Here is a 23,849-nt window from a genome sequence, read left to right as displayed (position 1 = left end):
TGTGACATTGGTGCCAATCCATAAACAGCATAAACAATTTTAATGAGCATTTTAAACAATTGTTCCCATAATGCATCTCAATTTCTTTAGCAAGTGCTGATATACTCAGACCAAACAGTGTTCAATTATGGATTTATTTGAGTCAAAAAAAATTTAATACTGTGCTTTAATTACTTAACTGTACAAATGTCACACCTTCACTGGGGTTCATCATGGGACGTTCTCTAGTCTGTGTTAAAGGTCACTTGTCTTTTTAGAATTAAAACAATAATTTTATACTATTTGTTAATAGAACCAATGTTGCTCTTGGTTTTGGGCACCTGGCTAAACAATCCAGTATCTGCTACTGGATGTCATGGTAAGACAGACGTGAAAACATCCACAGCAAGCAGAGTGACAAACAAAATACACACCAGGAATTCCCATATAGGTTTCTTAAAGACTTAATATTTGTAAAGAGTTAGTGTCAAAACATTTTATTTAATATGTCACTAATACAATGAAAAAATAAAATCAGAAGGGAACTGCTTCAAAACAGACAGACAAACTTTGTTCAACCAGAAGGTTCGTCTCAGTGGTTCAGCCTCATCATTCTCTCTTGGTCCACAGCAGACTGCAAAGCCAGTAACATGTCTGTGGACAGATACGACTGAATAAATAAAGGTAGACCACATGCACCCACCCATATATTGGTCCTTTATGTAAAGCAGTTTTGTCTTGGCACTTAGTGGCATTTAATCTGGCCAGCACAAGGTTTCTCATGTGTCTCCACCGTAGTCAGCATGCAGTACCCAGGGGTTTGTTAGATTAACTGACATGCAGACTGTAAATTGCCTCCACTCTACTACATTGACCTCCAACTGGTCAAATAACAAGGCTGTAATCAACAAACCTAATAACTTCCGGGTATGATCCAACATGTCGGGAAGTCCTGCCTCAATGTTGTAGGAGGTTTGCTCCATTGCCTTGATGAATTCATTTCCCCTCTGAGAAACAAAAGTTATAAAAGTGTGAGGACTTATAAAGGCAATTTAAAAAAAAAAAAAAAAAAAACAACAAAAAAAGACATTATCACGTGTGCTGTAAAGAAGAGCAGCCGTGAGAAAATGCTACCTTGAACTCTGCATAAACGCCCTCCTCCAGCTCTGCCACTTTGGATATGGCATCATACACACTGGTCTCCACAACAGTTTCCTACAACATACAAAAGCAAACAGCAACATTTTAGCAAATTATACGTAGGATATAATCGACATTAATTATGATTTTGGACTTATCTTCAATCTGCAATCTGACCTCTGTGGAGCTATTTATAGGCTCCTCTGCCTTAGCTGCTCCACTGGTTGTGGTATTGCCATTCAGTTCCTTCACTCTGCCAAAGAGCGGAAAATGTTTCATGTTTTATCTTCCCAGGCATGATAATTTTTTCATAATAAAAAAATGAGTACTTCCACAAAAAAAAAAAAAAAAAAAAAAAACTATTTGGAATCAAGTTCATAAACGAAATATATACCTGTCAGCATAACGTAGTGTGTTCATTGTATATTCACATGAAGCCATGCCTGGAGACACCATTGCGATCTACAGAATAAGAGAAAGGGAAAATATGTCGACATACATTCTGTACTTAAAACACACATACATTACACACGAGTTTGTGCTTGTTTGGCGTGCATCTGCATCATCTGCTATGATGCATAACCAGACCATAATACACCATATGCCAAACTGACAATAAGCCAAGATTGGTGTTTTAACGTACCATGCAGGTCCTGGACTTCTCTCCAATAAAGGAATCCCTGAGGACCTTGGTCAAGGTGCTCATGCGGAAAGGAATGTGATCACTGTTCTTTCCCAGTGAACGGATGCATTCCTACAGGACACAAGAGTGGACATAAGCGCATGTTAGGTGGGATTTACAGCATCCTCCTCCTCTCCTCCCCCCTCCCAGAGTTCTGAGAATGTCAGGAGTTGAACACTTCACTCTTCTTTATGGTTATCTGTACCTTAGCAGAGGTGCAAGAGGGAAAAAACTCCTCTCACTTTGCGGCCACAGCTACTTATTGATCTGGTGTGTGCACTGCACACCACAGCCATAGTCTACCTTGAGAGCCAGCAGGCTGCGGTTGATCTCAGCAGTTTCGACCAAAGTGTTGCGGTCATTGCTGCTGACATCTGTGCCGCGCTCATTGCCAGCCAAATCGACCAATGAAAATTTGCCGTGCAGCGTGCTGGCTCGGTCGTTGCGCCGTAGGACAATCTGGAGGATGGCATGAGAGCGGGATGAGTTGGCGTTGGCTGAGGTCTGGCCTGATGTTCTGGAGGGACAGTAGGACACAAGGTAAAAATCAAGTCAGAAAAATAAATACTACTCACGTCTAACTTATGAATGTGCTCTTACATGGTATGATTTCTTAACTGCTAGGCCAAAGTTTTAAGCCTTTATTGAACCAGAAGTCACACTTAAAATATTGATGTGAAACCATAAAAGTATTTTAGGTATTAGTATTTTATTTCAGTTTTGGGCTGTTACTAAAAAACTAATGAACACAACATATTTAGCGCGCTTTCAGTCAACTTTTTGTTTAGTGAGGAATGGAACTTAAGTTTGAAGTAGTATGTATCACAAAAACGCGACATACACGCCTCTTAACACATCAAGTACCTGCATGCACTGCCCATTTGTATCATCTTGATGACTTCTTCTGCTGTGGACACGTAAACCTCTTCCAGGCCTACCACCTGAACCTGCTGTCGCTCATCCTCCAGAACACGGAGCTTGGCCTTCTTGTTCAGCAGGTCATACACCTAAATCAAAAAGTACATTTTCACTTTAATGATGATTAGAATGAGCTAATTCTTTTTTTATGGCAAATATTCTCAATAAAAAAGGTGTTAGTGGAGGTAGGAGGGTTTTCTTACTTTTCCATTGTAAATCTCAAAGAAGCTGACGTAGGCAGAGAGATCCAGGTTACCATACCTCCGTTGGTTGAGATAGGTGAAAACATCCTGGGCTAGAAGGTAAAGGTAAAGTGAAGAGGAAAGTTATGACAATCCTGATTGTACTGTATTTAAAGAATAAAAGGAATGGGACTTGTTTCCGGAATTAGTTGGAACCATAGACTATAAAGGTGGACATAGTCATCGGGACGTCACCAGTTGGTTTCGGGACTGTCGTTTTGAAGCCTTAAGTTTGGCCGATAGGGCGCAACCAGGAAGTGCCCGGAGGTGACCATATTTGGACAAGACGGTGGAGCTAATGAGCTAATGGCTAGGTGCATCTGTATTTCACATTAACTCGCATTTTAACAGGACTGATAAATTTGTCTAGCGAACTAGTCTTAAACTAAATGCAATCACAGTTAATCCCGCCCTGAAACATACTGTGCTTTATGGTCCGTTTTCCTCTAAATGTGACAATTTACTAAATGAACCTCACGTTGTATTGAAGAAGACCTGAAAATAGTGATTGAGACCATAAACTCATTATGAAAGTGTTTACTGAGGTAATTATTCAGCTGAGAAGAAGGATCATTTGCTATTATTTCTAAAAAGAACTGGACTTCTTTTTGCAACCAGAAGAGTCGCCCCCTCCTGGCCGTTCAATAGAATGCAGATTTATGGGACTTTAGGAAGCTTCCCGCTTGGTTGGAACAAACACAAATTCTGCATATCAAATTAGAAAAATTGTTTTGATTGATTCCCGTGATCTTAATGTGAAAACCTAGGCTAGATGAACCATTTCTTTCTATGTTAAGTGCATGGAGAGCCCGTGGGGAAGGTTTCGGTCCTACCTGCCAAAGCGTAGATTCCTTTGGCACTGTTCTGTTGCCTCCCTGTGAAATCCCCTCCCATTGTCTAGGGAGAAAATGTTCCAAAACAAAAAATAAATAAAACTCTTCATATGGAAAATACTGCTTCATGACAAGTCGACCCCATACAGCAGTTAGAGACGTACATGTGTCTTCCCACTTCCCGTCTGGCCGTAGGCGAAACATGTCGCCATACCACCTTCAAAAATGGACTGCACCAAAGGTTTGGCTGTGAACCTGAAGAAAAAATAAATAAATAATTACCATCTGTCAGAAAAGGAATACTTTAAATCTAAGAAAAAGACAACAACAGCAGTCATGAAAAGTACTATTTCACACTACACGATTTTTAGCCCGATTTGCCGCTCGGCGTCCGTCAGGCTGTGGGGTAAATCAGTGGTTCATTTTCAATTCAGGACAGTAGGCTTTACTGAACAGATGCAACCATATTAATCACTGCTTGTTGCTAAATAAAAAAGGACAAATGAAGTAATTACTTGTAGATCAGGTCGTTGGTGGCGGTCTCATTAAAGGAGTAGTCAAAGTGGAAGACTTGGTTGTCCAAGTACTTGGTAAGATCCACCTTCTGTTTTGGCTCATGAACCAACAGGGTCCCTTTTCCAGGTATAGACACCACGTCTATCTCCTTTCTGTTAATTTCTAGAAAACACAAAATTGTCAAAAAAACATTAAAAAGTAAGTATTAAAAAAACAACAAAAAAAAACATCCAATGGCTAATATTTTTGCACAGCGTCATCAATTAATCTTTTATATTCAGATACCGTAAACCAGATGTTAGATGTCACTCCCAATATACCTTGCTTGTTAAGAGGTCGCTTGCGAACACACACACAAATCCTGTGAGGTTCAATCTAGGAAAACACAAGATGTAAGTATGGGCTATAAAGGCACACCAGCATCCGGCTTCATACCAGGCACATGGTTCTTCAGTCCAAACTTACTTGGTCAGTAGTTGATAAGGGGGTTACTTCCAAAGTCTCTCTGAAGTCTTGGATCATCTCGTAGAACTTCTGGTTTGGTCGAGAAGGCTCTCCAAACTAAAAAAGGAAGCAAAAGGGAATATAAATAAAATGTGTGAAGGAACTTATCTTGTGTTAAACTTTCCCAATTAAAAAAAATAAAATATAATATATATCTCTCACCTTTCCCCTTTTGGTCTGCATGTCGGGAGGCTTTACAACACAAGACAGCCTTTTGTTGCCTTTGTTTAGCTCCTGGGGAGCCACAGATTTTCTTCTGCCTTAAATGCAAAGACGTCATGTAAACTTTCTTTTTTTTTGTCAGCAGATGAAAACATCTAGTAACACATAATGACCTCATATCTTGTCATCATTGCAATATCTGACAAATTCAAGCACAGAAGGGTGTGTGCCTCATATCATGCATTCCCTGTACTTACTTCTCATTGAACATGTTAAGTTAATCCTCTGTGTACATGTCTATAGACATTTACTATTTATCTATTACATGTCTATAAGTAATCAGTGGATACATGTGATATGTTGTGTAAAATTTGTTTCTGACCTTTTAGTGCAGGTGGCGGAGGCATTCTCTCAGGTTCATTTTCCTTTATTGCCTCACGGACAAGCACCGGCGCAGGTTTGGCCTCATTCTTTCTACGCTGCTGATTAGGAACTGCTAGATAAGGCGGGAGAATGCATTTGAGTTTTATAAAGATTCCAAATAGTTTTAAATTACTTAACAAGTAAAGCACCAAAACATGAAGTTGTGCATTGAAAATACCTGAAAGGTAAAAAAAAAAAATATTTAAATGACGGAGCCATTGATGGAAAATTTTAAAAAAAATCATGGATATTCTCTGGGGATTACAGTGGTAAGGAAAGGAAAAAACAAATTTGCAAGAAATAATGTACTATGTGTTAGTAAAAGGTTCTATGAAAATGTTAACAGCCATCACATCTAAGATAGTTTCACCAAGCAGTTTTATGAGATACTGCCTTCTGTTTAAAGACCAAAAGCATGGTCGGCACTGACTCGTGTATTAATAATGACTGAGGGGAAAAAATGTCCTCATAGATTTACCACTTTATTCTGAAGGAACAGCCGTGTTTTTTTCCTTGTAAATGTAGTATAGTGTATACTGTTACCAATGTGTCATCTCAAAATATACATTATGGGCAGGACTCGCAATTACCTGCACTGAGAATAAGAATACCCAAATGTAAAATGAAACAAATAAATGGATTGCATCAGTTTCTCATGATTTTTGGAAAATGTTCTAGTTTGTGAATTTTTTTTTTGGTTATGTTTTCAGAAGATCATTACCAACCAGAGTTTGTGAGGACTGCTGAAGAGGGGGGATTAGGGTGGATTGTCTCCGGGTTTGCCTGAGAAGACTCAGAGATCAGGACAGGTGCTGAAACTGCGGGCGAGGCCTGGAACATAGTCTGCCTGACCTGAGACCGAGTGGCAACTGAAATCAAGTCAAACAGAGCTGCAGAATGAGTGCCTTAAAGTTAGTATTATTAAATACTGCTAGCATTGTTTTCTCTGGTGTTAAATGTAATCAAAACATTGGTACAATGGAAAGATTAAATGTACATGGCTGTGGTCTGCCAAATCAAAAGTGGCCACAGCAACAAGTTTGTCAGACCCCCCCCCCCCCCGAGTGACAGAAGTGAGCCATGAGAGATCACCCCAGTTACAGAAGAGTGCAACCCAAGTATTATTATTAGATTCATTTTGCATATATTAATGATTAATTGACTTCAGTCAATACTGAAAAATAAAAAAGCAGTGCATCCTAGAGACATGCTGGTACAAAAGTTGTACGTTAATTTTAAGTGATGATACAGAGAAATCCTTTTTCCCCCCTCCATTTATTCGCACCAAGAATTTAGAGCAGATTGATGGGACAAAAATCAATAGTGCTTTGTACCCAGAATGACCCAAAACGCAAGAGTTGTCCATATGCATCCCACTATCACACTATAGCATAGGCCTGGGCAATAAAATGATAACAATAATTATTGTTATGCAAGTTTCCTATCAGACAGACAGATCAAGTTTTCAATAAATGTTCACTTTATTTAATTCAAACTTAATTTTTCTATCAAGATATTTTTTTTTTGAGGAAAATGTTTGTTTTTACTTTAATTGTACACTACTCATGCATATTTTTATTTTGGAAGAAAGATTTTATCACCTTTCATCTATCATTATAATGAATTTGAATGTTTTGTGAAATTATCCAGTGTTTGGCATGATCGGACTAAATAAATAAAAGTTTAAAACCACAATTAACCATCTGGTTTCTCCAACTTTTACTCAGGAGCAAAAATCTGCCTTTAAATTTCACAGAAAAAATTATTTGACATTTATCATGATAATTATCAATATCAAATAAGAAATATTTATCATGATAACATTTTTGGCCACATCACCCAGCCCTACTATAGCAGATGATTACTCATGTGTAATCAGTGGCTAGGTCTGAGCAGAGTTCAGCTCTCCAAGGATTGTGGATTTCTCTAGACTCACACCCCGATCCCATTTAGAAAAGAGTGATTGGAAAATACGACTCATTGCTTTAAAGAGGGGAGCATGCATGCCTTGCCGACCTGACTCTTCAGCCATGGTGACTGCTGGAGCAGAGGCTTTTTGAAGGAAACATGCTGTTAGGTGACAAACTACAGGACATGGCAATCAAAAACAAATCAAGAGTGAAATATATTTACATACAGGAGGCAGGGGCGGGAATTCTGGATGAGCGCAGTCGACCCTCATACTTCTACAGAAGAGACAAAGATAGAAAGAGAGATTGCTCACTGCATCAGTCGTTTAGATGCTTTACGACAATAACTCCTTTCCATTGGGACTTATGTTCAACCAATGTTTCCCAATCCAAAGAGTAAAATCATATATTTCATTCCTGCCTGCAATGTATTCATCTACATCATTCACCTTTGACATTTCCTGGTCATTTATTGAGAAAATGGACCAATTTGATGTTGTAAGAGAGACAAAACAAGAAGGCAGTTCAGACAGAATTATTTGATTTGATAACTGTGAGATCAAGCATTTGAAAGTCTAAAGGGTCTTAGAAAGATGGTCCATCCTGTTGACACCGACAACAAGTTTAACTAGTTCTTCGTTATGTGGGAAAAGTAAGGTAATACATACCTTGTCTAGAGCAGGAGGGGGCAGGTCAGCAGCTTTATTTGTGACTTCATTTATAATGTCCAAAAGCTCTGGGTTGAGTGTACATAACTCATTCACTTCAACCTAAATTACAAATAGATGTCAACTGGCTTAAAACAAGAAATACACGAGGTTATTTGTGATATTTCAAAAGGGATTCATTATGGACGATTAAGAGATGGTTGTTTGAGTTCATATTATTATCACTAAATGTAACTACTGTTCTCTCTGTGTGTATGGACTTGCGGACCTCCTTTCCCCGGCAGATGTTCCTCTCATGCCACTCCACCATAGCCGTGGACTTGACGGCATCGACGGACTTCACAGTAGCCAGATGCACTCGACCTTTTTCACGCATAAACAAACAGAAAGTCAAAGTCAAGCTTTGTTACCGACATGCGGCGTTATTTGGTATGTCAACGCTGAAATAGAAAACAACATCAGCTCACCATCACTTCGACTGATCTGTACAGATAGTCCAACAAGAAGTCTGGACAGGCTGTTCTCCATTTTATCTATCTCTGTGCTGTAAATGTTAACGGAGAGATCAAAACTCAGATGACCTAACGTGAGCGTTTCGCCACCGTTACCGACCTAATTCGCGCTATCTGGATACGGTCGCTTTAAGCTATATCCTCATTTCATCAATACACGAACAAATATATACTCTAAGTGTGAAACGACTAACGTTATTCTTTTTTAATTATTCGTTTGTTTATCTTCAAAATCCTACTTACCGTCGTGCCAAATTCAATGCCGCCCAAGATTTAAACTGGCGTTATTTCCGGGTATTTAAGATTCTGATTGGTTCTCGTCAAGTCATCGTGCGAGTCCTTCTTCTTCTACGACTTTTTTAAGGTAAAAATCAGAATTTGAGTTATATTGCCACTACCTGGATGAGTTAGGAATCGCCTCTTTAATGAAACCACTGAGTTGAAAATTAGTATTGTTGTGATACACATAAATACAACTGATTAGCCTCTATAGGTTTTTGTATAGGCCAATTCAAAATCATGTTGAGAAGCCTACTATATATTTTGTGACATAATACTTTGCACAGAAGGGTACACTTCAGAGAGAAGCGTACTTTTTACTTTACTATATTTTGATGTCTTAGTCACCCTTTGCAGATAAAGGTTAGCCTATATATGCAAAAACACATGATGAACATGTAACATTTGAATACCTTTGCATTCAAACATTACATACAGCAAAATTTTTAATCTCTCAAAAAAAAACCGTTTTGATTCACTCTGCTGACACACACACTCACATGCTCACACATTAACATAAATATGATCATTTAATAGGATAGAATACGATAAATTAGGTGCTGTCATGTAAGTCCATGTTACTTTATTTAAAATTGTCACTGTTTGATGCACTGTTAAGAATGTATTGGCACCTAGCCACCTTGTAGAGTAATTAGTTTAGATTAGATTTAAATTCATTTTGTGAAAAATTAATTTAAAAAAATAATGCCTGTTTACTGAATGTCCCTGACTTGTAATCTTTACTTGACTTATGTGACTTTATGAAATATGCTCAGTAAGACAGTTTTCAGATCAGGTTAATATAATATATGCAAACTAAAACAACACGATTACAAAATGTAAGAACAACATCACAATATAAACATATGGATAAGTATAGTGGCAGGTACATTACTTCACAAATGGCACTGTTTGTGACAGTATTATTGTGACCAAACAACAACCCCTTTCCTTCTGTAAACAACATGCCCCATGTTTCAAGGGGGTTTCTCAGTCATGGATGTAGCAGACATGGCAAATGCAGTGATTTTAGCCAGTCAAAGGTCTCTGTCTAATGAAATATCTCTGCTGACAGTGCTGAAGTAGAATAGAATAGAATAGTAGTCATATTATGTGAATAGCTTCAGGTACAATTCCTTAACACCCTTGTGTGTGGTGACACTTGACCATCTTCCTCTTCCTATTCTGAAATATTTACTATTGATGTTTTAGATAGAGAACAGGTGTAAAAATAAACCACTTTAGCTCAATTTTTCCTTCTGCGTTTACAATGTGTCTGACTAATTGGTTCGAGATTTAGAAAGCTGCTTCTATCTGTCAAGCAGGAAAAGCTGGCACTTTCCTGAAACTTTGTCAAATCAAACAGTATTAGGTTTGTCAGTCTATGTCTTGCATCACAAGGGATTCTTCTCGTGCCTAACATCATTGCTCATATCGTGTGCTCTTGTTACTGCACTGTGGTCACACACACCTGCTAATATAATGTATACGGATATGTGAATCCAAGACTTGATACTTCCACAGGATCTTTTAACTAGTGCTGTTTCCTGATCAGTCCGCAGTCATGCCCAAATTCTGCTAAGTCCTCTCCCCCCACACCGATTGCAAAGCAGGCAGTTCAGTCCCCCATGACAGCAACAATCAGGGACAGCTGGAGAATGACCCATAATGCAGCTCAGGCTTGCCTTCGGCGTGGGAGGCTTCCCATTTTTCCTCTTTTCTTTTTGCCCCCCAGCCTCCCCACTTCTCCATGCACACACCCTCTCAGCCTCCACCTTCTAACTATACACAAGCTGGACTTATGTATACACATTCCCCGCAAGCGAACGCTGACACATGACAAATCAAAGGTCTAATAAACAGCTTGCACTGAACAATTTCCCCTCACCACCAAAGGATGAAAAATAAACAAATCCCTGTCGGTTTGGCTCGGCCAGGCCATTTGGTAGGTCTGTCTGTTGATGACTGGGTGGCCCAGGGCTGCTTGGTGTGAGGCCTGGGATGGAGCCACAACTGTTTCCTGTGAGCAGCCCAACCCCCAGAACCTCTCCACAACTGGCTTAGTGGGTGGTATTCCCCTCCTCCTTCTTTCCCTCACATCCCCCAGACTCTGACACCCTCCTCTCCTCGCTCCCTCAAACCCCCCTCCAGTCAGTCGATCCTTTCTCACAGCTTTAGTCCCAGGCTAAACAATTCTACAGCCTTGAGTGGATGGAGTAGGCTAAACTAGGTTTTCAACTTCTGTGGGCTACATAAAAAAAAAGCTTCTGTTTTTCTGTGTCAGTGTTTGGTCCTATTTGCATGTTTTTGTACAAGTGTCAGCTCGATAATAACATTAATTGTGATGACATTGTATTAAACGAAGCCATGTGGGTGCTTGAGCTTCACATACCTACGTCATTTACTTCAAGTTGTTAAATATTATACTGTTAAGAAGGAGTGATTTTTGCCTGATTACATCCACAGAAAACATTTGATCATTACAAACAACATGTGAAAATCATTGGTTTTCTTAGGTGTTGTCAAAGTAGCTTATATCCAAACTTTTAAGGTGTATATTCTCTATTGTATATCTTTTTGAAATTATATCCAACGAAATCCAAGACTAAACCTTGAACTTCCTGTTTAAAATGATAAACTACAAAGAGATAGATCTATGGAAGTGTGTGCATCCTTAATGTTGATATGACACTTTGAAGTCTATGATATTTATATTCAATTGATTATATAATTTATTATTTAGTCATTAAAGAGTTTCCATGTGTGTGTCTGTCTGAGTATTCTGATGGTCTGTATACTATAAGTGACAGACATTGCAGTGATGATGAATGTTTGAGTTATTCTTCTCATCCATATAATGTGCATGTTTCGTTTGTGCTACAATTGTGTTTAGAGGTCACAACATTCAACAACAGCTGTAGCTTTTTGTTTTGTGTGCATTCATTGGGTATTTTGCAAGAGTTTATAAACCTTACTCAGCAAGTTATAAATTAGGCTCATTCATTTAATTTGATCTACTGGATAAAAATATTTTTCTGAGCCTTTCCCTCAGACATATTCTGTTACACAGTGATTTGCTCAAGCTGATAATGATCCAGTACTTCACTGGAAAACACTTTAGTGGGGCACAGGTTCTTTTTTAAATGGTAGTCTCCCTACTCAGTACACCACCTTGCTGTGTGGAGACTGCAGTCATGTAAAAGCAGCAGTGCAGCTCTGAGGTGCTGGTTTCTCAGTGTAGAGGGTGATGGTGGTTGATTTGAGGAAGAATGGGTCTTGTATCTGTTGGCCCTGAGTCTGTTTAACTGCTCCCCCTTTTTCCATCTGTCCAAAAGCACATTTTTTCAGTGTAAAGAAAATTGGCCGAGGCCATGGCTCTGTTCCCCTATACAGACTAAATAAACACACATGCATTACAATACGTGAGCTGAGCACACTTACAAACCACCCAGGAAGGCTGACAGAATTTGAGAGGAGCAGTGAGAGGAACAAAGAAGAAGAAAAGAAGAGTATCAAACGATTCTTGTCCTACTCTCCTGTCACTTTCTCTTGGTTTCAATTAGAGTTAATAGTTTAATTACTTCTTTTCTTGACAATCATAGCCTTTGATAAGCGTACTTTACAAAAAGCTTAAATATTTGGGGTTTCAAAAAGGGTCATTTTGGCTAATAGAACAGGAGACTGTTGATTTTTTCCACCACTCACAGTGATGCTGGGAACAAAGACCAATAAGGTGGTATGGGAAAATTATAGTAAGGACACACCTATATTGTAAAGCTGGAAAATATGTTGTGATTCTACTGATCTAATTTAATCATTCAATTTCTATAAAGATTATTTTTTTACCAAATGGTTTACATCTTATTTCCTATCTCTCAATAGTAGGATGTCCATGTTGCTTTATACAACATGGCCAGCAGAGAGCAATATAGCTACAAACAGAAAGAGCACCCAAACTCTGGACTTGGAAATAAGAGGCACTTAGGAGACATGTGAGCCAATATTACAATCAAATGTGTGCTTTTCCATAGTGTCAGCCAATTGATGTTCTGGTGTGATTTATTGTTTCATAAATTAACTTAGTGTGGGTCCAACATATAGTAGCTACTGCAGGGATTTAAAACCAGCCAAGGGGCCAAACTGAGCAAATACTGAGTGAGTCTGGAACATTCACTCATTAAAGCATATTAGTATTCTTGGCATGTGGGGATCCACTGAAACATGCCACTGACCCATTTTGGTCCCATCATTTAAGAAAAGCTGCCATATAGACTAACTTACTGTTTTAACACGTCATTTCAAGCAGTGAAATAGTCCAGTAAGCAGTTTATTCTCCTTTGAGTTCTGGCACATAGACCTGGATCCGTGCCAGCGGCCACCTTAGTTTGTCCAGCTGGCTTGAGTTGTTTCTCTAACTACAATTTTGTTTATTTATTTGGTATCTGAAGTGAAGACAACAGCTATAGTTACACGACAGGAGTGACTTGTATGTGCACAGGTTGGTTGCTTCTACAGCACTACTCTACTGATAGCAGTCAATTGAAGCTGTTTCAATGTACATTTGATTTATGAGATTAACAGAGTCATTTAAGTGGATGCAGAGAACAATCTTTTTGTTAATGGTTTGCTGGCAATACATTTCACATGTAAAACATATTACACTATAAAGCTGAAAATACTCTCAGTGAATTTAACGTTTCATCAAACAAAAATAAGGCTTCATGCAAACTTCTGCACCTCAGTCACCTCATCAGTGCTCACTGAGCTGGCTTTAAAAAAAAAAAAATCATTGCTGTGTTAAACAGCACAGTGCAGTCCTCCACCAGAGTGCTGGTGAGGGTGATCTGAATTTGGATTGGAATTTCAAAGTAACCTATGTTTTGTTACCACAGGTTGGCATGTTAGCTCATGCACTCAGGAGAGAAGTAATGTGCTAGGCGTGACAGATGTCAATGAATCTCAAATGCTGGTGATCATAAAAGACCGTATGACCTTGTGTATGTGTGAGGTTTTCTCTTTTAACGACTCAATGATATTGAACTTTCTTAAAGGTATAAAAATGATATAGAATCTACTAACATCACCCTGAACAAGTCAGCATAACATGCATTCTTGATTGATCAGCTGACCACCTTCAGTTTTGATAAATATATTGTCCTTTATTTTGTTGTAACTCTGCCCCCTGTTGGTCAGAGCAGTTTGCAGATTGCAGATGCAGGAGGGAAATAATGCATAATCATACAGTCTATGTGCATAATACATATTGTGCATAATTCAGCAGTGTTTATGTTCAATGCTAGAGCTTCACTCTCCATAATATATATAATATGTGCACAAGTAACAAGAACATTTTTATAACCAATTCCAAAAGTTGACAACTCCAACATTGACATTTAAAGTTATATAATCTGACGTGTTTAGTAAATAACTAGGCATGTAGGACAAGTTTAGTGCACCTTTAGGGCACTTTTAGGACATTAAGGTCTTGTGGGCTATAGTACTGAATGCCATTAGTGTTGCTTTACACCCACAGTCACACACAGTCACACACAGTCACACACACACACACACACACACACACACACACACACACACACACACACACACACACACACACACAGTCACAGAGTGCAACTCTTTTCTCTGTTTCTGCATTTGGTCAGTAACTAGTCCACAGGGCCAGTCTGTCACTCACAATTTCCCTGTTGGTCTTCATCAGTTTTCCATTTCATACTATAGAGTGCAAAGAAGGCTACTTCACTGCAAACAATAAGAACAAAATTATTACTAAAATTAAACTTTGTTTAAACCGTTCCATTGAAACTTAAGTGACAAAATAAAATGTGCCTGAAAGAGAGTTTTATCCATGACTGTGAAATTAGCCTATAAATTCTATTCTTGAATTCAATAAGTTTCTTTATATGAACCATAAAGATTGAGATACTGCAGGCCTACACACGACCTCTTTGAGGGAACACCAGTCAAAACCACAAACCATGAATGGCGTAGAAATGTGTCAGTGTGCTTTTGAAATTAATCCTTTAAAGCCACCAGTGTTTCTGTTTTTCTTTTTACGGGACTCACCAGAGAAGTCATATGTTTGCTTGCATAGTGCAGGGTACAACATGTGGACCCCACAGTTCTCAAAGAACAACTACACCTATATCCAGAGTTTCACAGCCTTCTCTGAAACCACAGCCATTCGATGAACAGCATGGTTTTTATTGTTGAGTCCAAAAAGCCTTATTTTCTTATATTAAGAGAAAAATCTGCCAGTGAGATAAAAGCAATATATTTCCATTACAATTCAACTTTAAAACATGTCTCTGAAAATATGTATAATTTTCATTTAATCTAGTGCAGCAATTTATCTTATTCTGTCTTCCTTCAAGACACTGACACTAATTTCTACAGAAGCCTTGAAATAAGTTGTAATTTTACGGCACTGGCAGATTGTATCCCCTGTTTCAAGAAAAGAAGAAGGTAAAGTTCAGAAAATTGCAAAACATATATAGGACGAAGATTCTCTTTCCAGTACAATGAAATCAGCCTACACGTCAGGATAATATTTTTATGTCTTGGAGGGTCACCGATCCAAAAAGGCTCTAAAACACACCGTATTTTCTGGCTCATGATAAGTAATGCGCTGTTTGTGAAGAAAAGCAGCAACAGACTTTGGTTTGCAAATAGAAGGTTAGTAGTGCTGCTGAACTGACAAAGAAAAAATTTTAGAAACACAAATTACAGAAATAAAGAAACTACAGCCCTGGCCACAATGCGAGTTCTGAAGTGTGGTTAAAAAACACCACAGCAAACTTTGTTTTTCATCAGATATGTTACAGCTATGAAAAACAAAAAATTGGAAATAGTAATCTTGTACATTACCAGTTTAACTTGATAGTGGCACAGTCATTTTAGCGTTACGTATCAAGGCAGCGTACACACATTTATATATATATGAGTTGCTTTTATGCAAAGTTATTGAATTACCTACTGTCTAACCTTCCTTGATTCACAGTTTACACAAACATTAACACTGTCACTGTCCAAAGCTATTTGTAATCATTACTGGGTGCTTGACTTTCTTATATGGACATGAGCTGGTTAGCTAATATACTTAACTCTTACAGTCCTGTAATAAACTACCTACTGTGTAGTGTTAGTTTTATTGTCAGTGCTCCCTAAATTTGTTAATGCCATTGTTTGCCTTTTCCATTGCATGGACAATGATTTGGCAGACCCTGAGGCAAACGATATTGAAAAACCACACTTAGGCATGGTGTCAATTATAGTTTATCCTCTGGTTTGCCTAACTTGCTTTCGAGTAAGGCTCTGCCTTATTGCTCCCCAGCCTGCCCCAGTCCGCCTCCTCCTCTCCTCTTCACCACATGAAATGGCTGTCTGTGCCAGCCTAGCACTGAGCCTTCATTAGCTTTTACTACCCCACTTGGATGTGTTTAGCTTTGCTCTCTTTCTTTGCCTCTCTGTGTGTCTGACTGTGTGTGTGTGTGTGTGTGTGTGTGTGTGTGTGTGTGTGTGTCACCCTCTGTGTGTGTCTGTGTCTGCATATGTTTAATTACCAACCCCCGCCCTCCCTTTGGAGTACCCCTCAATGCCATGCCACCATATCATTACGGTGTGGCTACAATTTACACACACACACACACACACACACACACACACACACCCCAACATACCCTGGCTGGCTATCAAATTGTAAAGAGGAGACAGTGGGGTACTGTAGAGAGCTGCTTTAGCTCCTTTATTCTCCCCTAAAATAGAGTTCTCAAATGGAAACACACACACACACACACACACACACACACACGTACAGGTACAGAGAGTGATGCAGAGAGAGTCTGAGAAACATGAAAAACACAACAAAAAAATGCAATGCAGCAGAGCACTACAGCACAACACATTACGACTGATCCACAACTACGTCTGGTGTTCAAACTGTTATTGTTTGAACTAAACAAACCACTTATAAACACAAGGCCTCTGCCTTACGAGGCTCATATTTAGGCCCTTCTGTAAACAGCAAAGCACAGAATGAATCAATTAAAAGGGCATTACACTGGTTCCTGTTTATTTAAAACATGTTTACACTATACGGGCCCTCCCGCCTGTCTGCATGATTGCCTGGAACTTCGTATTCCTCCTCCTCCTCCTGCCACCTCTCAATAGGCCCGGTCATGGCCAAGGTATATCAAACACACACACACACACACACACAGGGGGCATAGATTACAAACACATTTGTTATGTTGAAGAGCGTTTTCAGTAAATATTGATCTCGTTCTTCCTGTGTTACTGCGAGAGATGATTAGGAAAAACTCAGTTGGAGCAACAGTCTGGTGCAGTGTGCAATCATAGTGCAGAAACACACATAAATACAGGCAGCAGTAGAGAAACTCAACTCTCAAAGGAGATTTCCACAGGCAGAGACTGGTGAGGGAGCAAAGGATTGTATAATTAAGTTAGTGAAATTAACACATGCATAGACTAGTTAATAAAAGATTTGGTCTGATTTGAGAGGGATATGAAAAATGAAATATTTCATTGTAAAGCCAAATGAAATTAAAATTACTGAAGGCATAGGAGTTACTGATTGGGATTCATATTTATTAATCATTATTAAATGAATAGATCAACATTTTGGGAAACAAAAGTAGTTGCTTTTTTCAAGACAGATATCAGAGTGGAATAGATGTTTTCATCTAACTCGGGAAGAAAGCAAAATAGCATATTTTCCCAAAATGTCAAATTATTCATTTAATGGGGAACCTAATATGATACATGGAATTGGATGCATGCAGCTGATGGTTGGACAACTGCAGTTTTTCATATGCTGAGTCACATATTGACAAAGTTTTGGAATTAAATGGCGTCCCTGCCATTGGATTTGCTTGCACACTTTGCTCAGAATTTTGGAATTCATAATGAAATGTTCTAAAAATTGCTTTGCCGACTCTTATTTAATTTTTTGGTTCATTGTGAGGTATTAAGCTCATCCTTAATCAGGAGACAAATACAATATAAGTGCTAAACAACTTGGAAATGGTTAACTTGATGGGTTTGAAAGTTCCAGTAGTGGTTTGAGTTTCAAACTGGGGACCAATTTCTGGATTATTGTAGTTTGATTTAATTTAATTTAATTTAATTTTCAAATCCTAAAAGAACTCTTCAGCAGATATATCTCAGTTCTGTTGCTTCTCCGAAAACAATACATATTTCTTTTGTATCTACCACTGTATTGTGGTTGTGAGAGAGTTATTCTATTGAAACAAAGCATTGCTGTGGATGTGGAGAGAAACAATCCCCATTCCCCACATTTGTGTGGTATGTCACCCTGCAGTCTGCTTTCTCACTGGCATTTCAGCTAATTCCCCCATTCTTCTCTGCTGCGCTTAGTGCAAAAGTACAAATACATACACCACCCCCCGCCTCACACAGACACACATGCCAGTGCATGTTTTTACACACACACACACACACACACACACACACACACACACACACACACACACACTTTTCTTTACTAATCAGCCCCATTGAATTCCAGCAACAATGGCGCTCATCCTCAGGCCACCCAAGCAGTGCACACACTCACACACATATGCATACACACCAACACCAACATCGCCAGATCACGAGTTCAGTCTTTTGTTCCTTCACTGTGTTTTCTTTTCCTCCATTGATCTCACCTTCACACTCAGGTCAGGAGTTGGCACTGGGAGATTGTGTTATCTGGACTATCAGCTGCTATCTGGGCCCACACACTGCACTCACACACAGCAGGGAGGGGGGGAGCCCCACTTCTGTTGCGTTACTGTGAGCACACATGTAGGAGGTTTACAGTAAAGTTGTGTTGTTCATGCTGTAATGTGTTGCTGTGGTGATCCATTGTTGTTGTTATTTCTACATTTTTCACTGATGTACACATGAACTTACTTACTTCACTTACATTCATTTAAAACTAGGGGTTAACTGTCTTGCTCAGGGACACATTGGTGGATGGGTCACAACGGGGAAGAACCCAGGTCTCTCACACCAAAGGCATGTGTCCTATCCATTGCGCCATCACCACCCTTATTACAAAACATTTAACATGACTTTTCGTTTTAACCAACTTTTACTTTTGGACACTTATGTGTGTATGTGGAAAATGTACTAATATTTTAAAAGTAAAAGTACCTAATGCAAAGAAATGTCCCCTCTGATTGTTATACAATTATATAATATCATTAGACTATTATTAGTCATGCATTAATGTAAAAGCAGGTTTTTACTGTTGTAGTTCGTTGAGGTGGAGCAAATATTTAACTTGTCTGTATATGCCACAATTAGCCAGGACCAAAGTGACATCTTCATAATGCTTGTGTTTTATCCAACCAACAGTCCAAACCTCAAAATTATTAAAATAAATGAGAATTATTAAAAGGGAAAGCAGCAAACCCTCACATTTGAACCAAAAAATATATAGGTATTTTTGCTAGAAAAAATGTATATATTGTGTATCCTGTAAATATATATAATTGTATATACTGTCGGGGAGTTTAAATTATAACTAAGAATCATAATTTGTCAACAAACAAGATGGAAGATAAATGCAGTGAAGTAAAAAGTACAATATTTGCTTCTGAAAGTAGAAGTATACAGTGGCATTATAAGATAATGCTCAAGTAAAGCACTAGTTCCTTAAATTTGTACTTCAGTACATGAATAAATGTCAAAAGACATTCATTAAAACCAATCATTGTGTCAATGATACAGGAGACACGAGAGGTAGAGACAAAAAAATTGCCAAGATACAAAACGTAATATTTGTATTAATGTGAGAACAAAAAGCAGTTTCCTTTTGTTCACCCTTTGGGTCATCTCTCTCTGACATCAGATTGTTTTTGTACATCTCAGTCACAACAAGAAATCAATTCCACAGATTTGTATAATAATGTGATCAAAACTGTTTCACACACACGCACATCAATTAGTCCTGAGAATGCAGATGGTGAATTGGACACATGTTGAGAGTTTCCCAACAGCACACATCATTCATAAAAAAACACATGTGTGGTAGAATATTTCTGAGGTCTTTCACTTACAATATACTCAGGGGAAAAAACAGGGGAACAAGAAGTTCCAAATCCACTCACAAGTTTTCTTTACACCCAATCCTTTTACATGAAGTTCAGAGGTCAAAATCACCAAACAACACAAGGAGCTGGTTTAGTGACTTTCTGCTGGAAAGGTGCACTCTAAAAACTAATTCAGGGGACCTTCAGTCGTTACTTAAATATATACATTGTTGTGAAATAATAAATCAAGTTCTGAAATACTGTTAGACTTTTTACTTGTAATTGTTATTTTATTGAGCTTGGATGACACACAGATTATGCCTATTGATTCAATATACTACCATGACTTGTCAGAGTTTAACATTTTCAGTTAATCAAAAATGTATTTAATTTTAAGTTCTGTTAACGTAAAATACAATTTGTTGACGTTTAAACGGCCCACAGTTTCCCTCTCTTGCATGTGTGGGCACGTTCAAGGCAGACGAGTGACCACAGGGCCTCAGCTGAAAGTCATTGAAGCTAATCTGTTGAATGGTAAGTAATTTTATGCTTAATTACACATTTTTGCATTCGCTTAGGATTCTGTTGGTGATAGCCTACTGTAATCAAATACCGAAATCTGGAAGTCCTTGCTCTGAAATTTGAACAGTGTTGATAGTACAGTCTGTGTGCCGAGGTAAAGTTAGCTAGTAGCTGTAGCCTGTCACTGATTGAGTATGCTTAAATGCGGGACTAATAGCTGGCCAGGATTACCCATTAGCCACCACTCTGGTTAGCATGTAGGCTAGTTACGTTTATAAACTACAAGTAGCTAGACATGATTAGACTATGATTCAGATGAGAAGAAATACTAAAGATAACTCGCTAACACACAACTTAACTCTTGCAGAGATCAACTTAATTATTAAGTTAATGTTACTTAGAAATGTGTTTTATTGTGGCCAAAAAGCTTCTTGACCTAACTTAAAACATTATGTTGGATCAATTTAAATACTTGCATTCATGTTAACAATTGTTAAGTTCATGTTACTTAGAAATGCGTTTTATTGTGGCCTAAAAGGTAATTCACCATACTCAAAACATTGCTTTGAATTAATGTAATTCTACCAGCAGTCTTAACTTAACAATTCTAGTGGAAAATGTTAACATATTTTTTTTTGCTGACCCAATGTTTAATTTTTTATAGTGTAGATGCTTGAGGCAGTTTTTGGTTAAAGTATGGTCTCCCCATACTCATTACACCTTCCTGTTGTCCCATACTTGAAAAACCTGAATATCCTCTTCCTAACCCAAAAATAAAGAAAAGTCATCCCCATAAAACTGTGAATTTATCTCTCTTTTCTTATCTGATATTCCTCTGTATAATGTCTAATGCCTGTGGGAAACTCAAGTGTGCGTGTGCCAGCCTGTGTCATCACATTTGTTTTTGATTTTTTCATAAATTTCTTCCTGGGACATTTGTCAAGAAAATTAATGGATGCTGTAGAAAGCTTATGTCTTGCCTCGGTGTAATCTTAAGTTAAAATGTTTTATTATTACAACCACATAAAATAGAATAAAGGTTTTTGACCGTAAGTATGTGGTACAGTTGGCAAGACACACCTGAGTAAAGTTCCCTTTTCCAAGTGAGTTCTCCTGTGTTCTCCTATTACACTTTCTCACTACTCTGTTCAAAGCTGCGAATATTAGTCTGAACAGTTGTTTACCTGATTTTCAGCAAATGCATGCTTGGATAGGCTCCAGCACTGCTATGACCCATGACTGGACAGCATGTTTTCATTTTCTTGTCACTGAGCTGTAACATTAAACACAACGTGTGCTCCCAGGATCACTTAGGTAGCAAATTTGATCTTATTAACGTACAACCTGAAAACTAAATCAATCTGGCCAGTAATGTGTACTGCTTTGGGCTGTATGTGACATTAAACACTAAAATAATGAAATTCAACTTTAGCTTGTGTTGAACCACATGGCCAGGTATGAACATTGTGTTGGACTATCTGCTTTTATGTGTGCGAGGTTTGGTTTAGAGGTGGACGTGCATGACAGTAACTTCAAAAGACTGAGGTATCAGATTCAGACGTGGGCTGCTTTGCTTGGGCTGACAAACGAGGAGCTGTTGTGTGAGAAGCGAAGGAATTTACAGCATCTACCTTTCATCTACACAGGTGGGCCTGTGGGTGTGTGTGTGGGAATGTGTGTGTATATTTGTGTATGAGCAGTCAAGAGGGTGTGTGTGTAGTTTGTTTTTTGTGTTATAGTGCACATAGTGTAAGCATAGTGGTGATATATTGTGAATGTGAGCGTGTGAACTTGGGCATGTGTGCTAATGTGCGTAGGTGTGCGTGCGTGTGTGTCTGAATTCACAATGGTGGAGATTTAGACAGACGAGTCACAACAATGATCCAGGAAGCCAGTGATCCCAGACACTTTCCAGGTGGTTCAGTGCTCCAGTTCTGTGGTTCTCAATGTTCAGTCATTGTTCATGAAGTGGAGACTTTTTAAACACCCTTGTAAAAATTCTAAATAAGAAATAGATTTGTCATTCTAATAAGAAACCTTATCAAACAAGCAGGAATGTGACTGTAAAGTGTGTAAGCCAGGTAAAACATTTTGAAGGATTATTTCCTAAATCAGGCTTGTTGGTCTTTCAGTAGGTGTCAGGTGACGTACAGGAAGCGGAGCGTAATGAATGCTTGCACAATGAAAACACACCTCAGGCACAATGAACAATAAAACAACATACCATCTTATTCTATCTTGCACTACCACATGTATTTAATGAAATGATTAGAATGATATGTCTCATAATACTCAAGTCAGTAAATGTAATATTTTATTTAACACAAAAAAGTCTTGGCTTCTTGGGGTATTACAATAATCTTGACTTTATGTCATGCTTTCCTATAACTGTTGTGTATATGGTCCCCAGGCTGCATTTAATATAAAACAAACAAAAATCAAGCCTTCATTTGATGTTGCAGTGTTTATCAAAACATGCAAATTTGGTATTTGACAAAAGATATAATAACAGTGGTGCATGGAACTTATCCTGATGCTGGAGATAAAGGAAATGCCACGGGGATCGTAAAGATTTTGGGCAGCATGAATGTCCTCATCTAATTCCATGGTAATCTGCCTATTATTATTACGAGTTATCAAGTGTGTTAACATAATGGCCTGAGGGTGGTGCTAGAGAAAGAGTGTCCAAAATGGAAATTGTTCATCATACCGTGACTATGAATGGCAGCAGCAAAACTGTATAGAAGTGCAGCTATTTAATTTGGAGATAACTTGTCATGGATCAAGGTCAAGGGAAAACATTTTTATTGGAGCACTCGACAAAAGATCGAAGATGTTACCAAAATCTGGAGGATTATCCTCTGAGGACCGTGAAAACCTCTATATCAGTTGTCAAAGGAATATTGCTCTGAAGGGAAGATGTGGATGGATGGACTAACATGACACTGCCGTATTGGGTGTTTGGGTGCTAGTTTGGGGAAATAAGACGCAGGATCTAGTCTGATTATTAAGCAAGACTTTTTGAATATGTGTGGATCAAGTCCAAGCAGAGACTTGTTGAAACAGCTTGGATAAGAGCTGAATGTCAGATGAAGCCTCATTCATAATATCTACTTGGATATAATTTCAGCAGGTGCTGTTCTGGCACGGATATAGACCTATCTTTCAATCTTTTGCTGGTGCAGTAATACCTTTAAAATGAAGGCCTATTGTTTGTCACGTGAGCATGATTTGTGATTTGTCCTGTACAACTTCTCTAGAATGGGAATAGTTGTGTTTGTCCCTGATTAATGTGGCTGAGAGATCTTAAAAAGAGCTATTTTCTTAAGGATCTAGCTGATTTCATTGTTCATGATTCTGGCCTTATAATAGATACATGGATACTTCTGGGTTTAAAGTATCAGCAAGCTGAAATCAAACCTTTTGTTTCCCACCTCAACAATGAACTTTGATAATAGTGTAGGCCTATTTACCAGTATAT

General features: G+C 38.4%; 1 protein-coding gene across 6 annotated transcripts; it reads right to left on the bottom strand.

The window, feature by feature from the left end:
* Window positions 1-427: 427 nt before the first annotated feature.
* Window positions 428-8,784, bottom strand: kif2c (kinesin family member 2C). Of its 6 annotated transcripts, none has more exons than XM_038718077.1 (23): window positions 8,733-8,784; window positions 8,445-8,521; window positions 8,246-8,340; window positions 7,978-8,079; window positions 7,537-7,585; window positions 7,407-7,451; window positions 6,125-6,268; window positions 5,359-5,472; window positions 4,977-5,074; window positions 4,776-4,871; window positions 4,631-4,685; window positions 4,310-4,472; window positions 3,959-4,049; window positions 3,795-3,858; window positions 2,923-3,014; window positions 2,779-2,808; window positions 2,105-2,266; window positions 1,763-1,873; window positions 1,514-1,581; window positions 1,297-1,372; window positions 1,114-1,194; window positions 893-986; window positions 428-633 (listed from the first exon to the last, which is right to left on the bottom strand). In XM_038718077.1, the coding sequence occupies exons 2-23, from the start codon at window positions 8,503-8,505 to the stop codon at window positions 572-574; spliced, it is 1,953 nt and encodes a 650-aa protein (XP_038574005.1). In that variant the 5' UTR covers window positions 8,506-8,521; window positions 8,733-8,784; the 3' UTR covers window positions 428-571. The 6 variants fall into 6 exon arrangements, with proteins under 6 accessions (XP_038574005.1, XP_038574001.1, XP_038573999.1 ...); XM_038718073.1 differs by having other exon boundaries at window positions 2,105-2,318; window positions 2,666-2,808; window positions 5,359-5,469; window positions 8,733-8,783; XM_038718071.1 differs by having other exon boundaries at window positions 2,105-2,318; window positions 2,666-2,808; window positions 8,733-8,781.
* Window positions 8,785-23,849: the final 15,065 nt, after the last annotated feature.

Source organism: Micropterus salmoides, unplaced genomic scaffold (assembly GCF_014851395.1).
Source record: "Micropterus salmoides isolate LMB-PRFRI ecotype aquatic unplaced genomic scaffold, ASM1485139v1 Ms_hic_scaffold_14, whole genome shotgun sequence".
Classification (NCBI taxonomy): domain Eukaryota; kingdom Metazoa; phylum Chordata; class Actinopteri; order Centrarchiformes; family Centrarchidae; genus Micropterus; species Micropterus salmoides.
This window is presented reverse-complemented; position numbering and strand designations above follow the sequence as displayed.